The 4,499-nt window shown below is 34.7% G+C and overlaps 1 protein-coding gene across 2 annotated transcripts in view; it reads left to right on the top strand.

Moving 5' to 3' along the window:
- Positions 1 to 4,499, top strand: part of RICTOR (RPTOR independent companion of MTOR complex 2) — a 138,167-nt gene that overhangs the window by 124,079 nt on the left and 9,589 nt on the right. For both annotated transcript variants that reach the window (XM_003792948.3, XM_003792949.3), the window contains 2 exons: positions 425 to 509; positions 1,271 to 1,504. In XM_003792948.3, the coding sequence (XP_003792996.1) occupies positions 425 to 509; positions 1,271 to 1,504 (319 nt within the window). The remainder of the gene's footprint in view (positions 1 to 424; positions 510 to 1,270; positions 1,505 to 4,499) is intronic.

Raw genomic sequence — 4,499 nt, 5'->3', positions numbered from 1 at the left:
TTTTTTTTTTAGACCATATTGGGCATCTACATGGTGCCCAGTCATACAAGGTGGCCCTAATCCCATGAGATAGAAATCTTTCGATACTGTATAATAATAAAGAATACGCATTTGTTGGGGGCAGTGGCATAAAGAAACAAACACAGTCACACACATTTGTTTAGAAGCCTAAAAACATTTTAAATAAACCCTGAAGCTGAAATAATTACTTTAATATACACTTAACTCACCAAGAATGAGATAATGACTTTTAGGGTTATTATTCTGTCAAGTTTTGATAATTTAATCTTCTTTTGTAAACTTTTAATTATCGGTTCATATGCTATAGTAATTCTATTTTAATTTATTTCATTTAATTTTACTAATATTCATAAAATGGACTTCTTTGTATAGTAGGACTTACTATGATTTATATGTGTTTTAGGTAAAGGATATTCCTTATTTTCAGACAAAAAACTTACCTCCACATGATGATCGAGGTGGGAGAGTATTTGCCCATGATGCAGGAGGTAATCCATCTTCTTTATACTCAGAGACTCCTCTTTCTGTTAAAAAGAAAATGTTAATTCTTTTTTGTAGTATAATACTAAAAATTCAAGTACGCCCACTTTGGGGGTCAACTTAAAACTTATGCCAGAGTAAATGTTTGAATCACCTTCAACTATAGTGTATTTTGTGAGAGACTTAAAAGCGTTTTTTCCAACTGAGTACTCAGAATCTTCAGAAGATAAAAACTGAATGACTTCTTTTCTACACTTAAAAAGTACTACATAAAAAATTTATAACACTAATCCTCCTAGGTACAAGAAACAAATGTGTTGGGTAAGAAGGAAGCTAAAAATGTACTTTTAAATTATCTAATCTTTTCTGTTATAAACTGTCACATTTTGATGAATATATGTATATAGGCCACAGGTTTGCTAGCTTTATAGTCTAGATGATTTTTTAAAGAAATGCCTTTTTATACTAGAAATATTACTTTTCCTTAGCCAGATATTGAGGATAATTGAAATGATGTATCATATAATCCATTTTTCATTTTGTATTTTAAATTATATTAAAGTGTAGAAACTTATCTGATGACTTTAGTTATTTTCATAATTTAAAGAAAATTATTCTTTTTTCCCCAGTTAAAGTCAGATTTTGAGTCATAAAAAGTATTTTTTTATTTTTATTCCTAATTTCCCTTTTTTAAAATTTTACATAATTTAAGGCACTTTGAAAAAATATCATCTTTATCAGGTTATGTTTTATATTTGCTTACACACAGGTCTTCCATCTGGAACTGGAGGTCTTGTAAAAAATTCTTTTCACTTGCTACGGCAGCAGATGAGTCTTACAGAAATAATGAATTCAATACATTCAGATGCTTCCTTGTTTTTAGAAAGTACAGAAGATACTGGACTACAGGAGCATACAGATGATAACTGCCTTTATTGTGTCTGTATTGAAATTCTGGGTTTCCAACCCAGTAACCAGCTAAGTGCAATATGTAGTCATTCAGGTAAGTGAGATGAGTCCACCTGAATTTGAACATGGTCCATTTGAACAAGTCATCTCCAGCCATATTGATCATCCCCTCTTGTTTCATTCTCACTACCCCTGCCTTATTCAGTCACTCCCCTTCTCCTTGTTGGAGGGTGGGTATGTTAGCCTCTAATTTTGGTCTCTTCCAAGTCATCTTTCCTAGTATTGCCTGGAATTGTTCCATATGCAATTCTTTATTGGCTGTTAGTGCTCCTTACACAAGACCTTTGTGATCCTTTATTTCACCATTCTCTTATCTTAGGTTATATTACCATTATTGACTGACTGCAACTTTTTGAACAAACTCCCAGGCATGAAAAATTTATTTTCCCTGTTTTCTCTCCTTGCCCCTTCCACTGCACACAGACATATGCAGTCTGTTTAGCAAGTCAACCTCATCCTAAGTGTCAACAGTATCTTTCCTGTGAAATGTTTTTTCTCTACATCAGGTGTTGACGTTCCTTCCCTTTCATTGTCATTGCCTTTTGCACATAGATCTCATACACTAACTGTGATTACACTCTGTACGTTTCTTCAGTGCATGATCTGTCATGTCTTCTCATTTTCATATTTCTAATACCCAGGTGTATGCTGTTTTGTACAGTAGGCTTTCAATGTGTAGTTGGTGAATGAGTAAATATAGTGGACTTAGATTGAGCTTTATGTGAATCAACAAGTGACATGTTAACGATTTCAAATTAGTACGTATGTGTTTTAAGTGTTATTCATGCTTCCTTTTCTTTGGTGAATATCTTTTAGCCACCCTCAGAAAAACCTAGTGATGACCAGAGTTCTCTGGTTTACTTTTCCGAATTTTTCCTTACTATTCTACTTGAGAATTTCTCAGCTTACACTAACATGCCACAAATACGATATGGTTGTGTTGAAATACACATCTTCTCAATTAGTTCCATGTTTCAGTGGAGCCTGGGCTTGACAGACCCTGGAGTAATACTTTCCACTGTGAACAGACCCTGGTGTGCTATAATTATTTCCATTTTTTATGAATGAAAAAAATTTGGGAAATTGTTTGCTTAATGTATTGCACACAATAGAGAAGATGCTATTTTTAATCGTATGGCTATTCATTGTTTGTGATTTAGTTTCTGCAAGTTCTGTTGCTTTGTTTACTGATTCAGCAGGTGCTTATGAAGCCCTTGTTTTGCTATACTGTTTTCTACTGACTTACAAAACAAATAAGGGGACTAGCCTTTCAATTACCAGTCACAGGGCAATCACAGATACTTCAGATCTTTTTTGATCTGTACTAGGAGTGATCAAGCAGAGTTACAAAGTTTGGGACTTGAGAAAAACTTCCTGCAGTCAATTAAGGCTTTCACCTTGGCGCAGCTGCCAGAGTCCCCTCCTTTCACAGCCTTTTATTCTAGTGATGGGAGGTGTCAGGTTGAGGAGCAGCAGGGCGAGAATAACTCTTAATTGGGAAATTATTACAGTTTACCTACTGGTACCCTTTTTGGAGGTTTGAGGAGAGAGAGGCTAATTGAACCTTTAAACATTCATGCACCCACTGTAATATTTATTATGCAACTACCATAGTTCAGGCATTGTACTATATGCTAAGAAACAAAGAGTCTACCAAAAGGACACTGTTTTCTGCACTCTGTGAGCTTTAGTCCAGTACAGAAAATCTATATTGATTAACTGATCATTTATACAGATACAATACTGCATGTATAACAAGTGGCATTAAGAATAGGCATATGGTACCAGCCGAGGAATATGACCACGTAGACAGATCAAAGAAGAGATTTCTAAAGAAGTTACTGTTACGCTGTGGTATAAAGAATGAGTAGAAGCTAAATAAAAACTGGAATAAAGAGTGTTTTAGAAAGAGAACTACATGAATAAAGTTTCTTCAGTGGGAGTGAACATGGGGAATCAAAGAGACTAAAAGGATATCTGTGTGACTAGAGCTTAGAAAACAAGGAGATAAAATATGAGCCTAGGAAGATAAGTAGAGACCAAGCCCTGTAGAGCCCTTGTAACCTGGATTGTGGACTGTGGACCACCAGCATCAATCTCACCTTGAAAGCTTATTAGAAATGCTCTCCCCCTTGCTTCTTTCAGAATCTGCATATGTACTGTAACTTCATTTGTACAATGAAGTGTAAGAAGTACTGCTATAGGCTATATTGAAGATTTTGTGTATTAGAAAGAAGACATCTTTAGTATCTGAGACAAATAACCAAAACATAGTTCCTCTGCTATATAATGATTAGAGGGATGTCAAGTCTTGAACACAAGACATTTCATTCTCTGAAACTTCTAATCTGGTAGAATTAGTGTTTCAAAAATACTAAAGCATAGGGAAAAGACTGTTAGACTAGTATATTTAGTAACATATTCTGTGTTCTGATACTTTCACAGGTGTTTATACATTGTATAGTTAAAGTATATAAGTCAAAAATGTTGGCTTTACAAAATTCAATATTATGTATTTTTGTTGAGTACAGTTTACATGTACAACCACATTTACCCTACCATAGTTAACCAACTTGTGGTAAGAACATTGAGTATTTTAGCCCAGTCTATCTGAAAGAACATTAGGGAAAAAAATCAACCAACTATAAAAAGGTAATGTCAAGGGATCAAAATCCATACAAAGATCAGTGGCATATAAATGAGCATGTTAGGGGAAAGATGAAGTGGAACCATATCCACCTGCCTTCTCCTTGTCCAAGTGACAACCTTTGAGAAGACCCCAGGAATTCAAGCATTCCAGGAATCACTGAAGACCACAGATATAAACAGAGCGTTGAGCTTTGCATCAAGAAGACTTCAGTTCAAAGCTGAGCTATTCTACTCAGTTAGTTATTTGATCTTGGGCAATCTGGCTCACCTCATTGAGCTTTAGTTTTTGTTTTTGCTTGAGTCCCTAAATTGGAATAATGATAACATTATGGTATTGTTTTGATGTTAAATAACATGTAAGATTAGCATTCAGTAAGGCT

Source organism: Otolemur garnettii, unplaced genomic scaffold (genome assembly GCF_000181295.1).
Source record: "Otolemur garnettii isolate 467f Iridium unplaced genomic scaffold, OtoGar3 scaffold00063, whole genome shotgun sequence".
NCBI classification, from domain to species: domain Eukaryota; kingdom Metazoa; phylum Chordata; class Mammalia; order Primates; family Galagidae; genus Otolemur; species Otolemur garnettii.
This window is presented reverse-complemented; position numbering and strand designations above follow the sequence as displayed.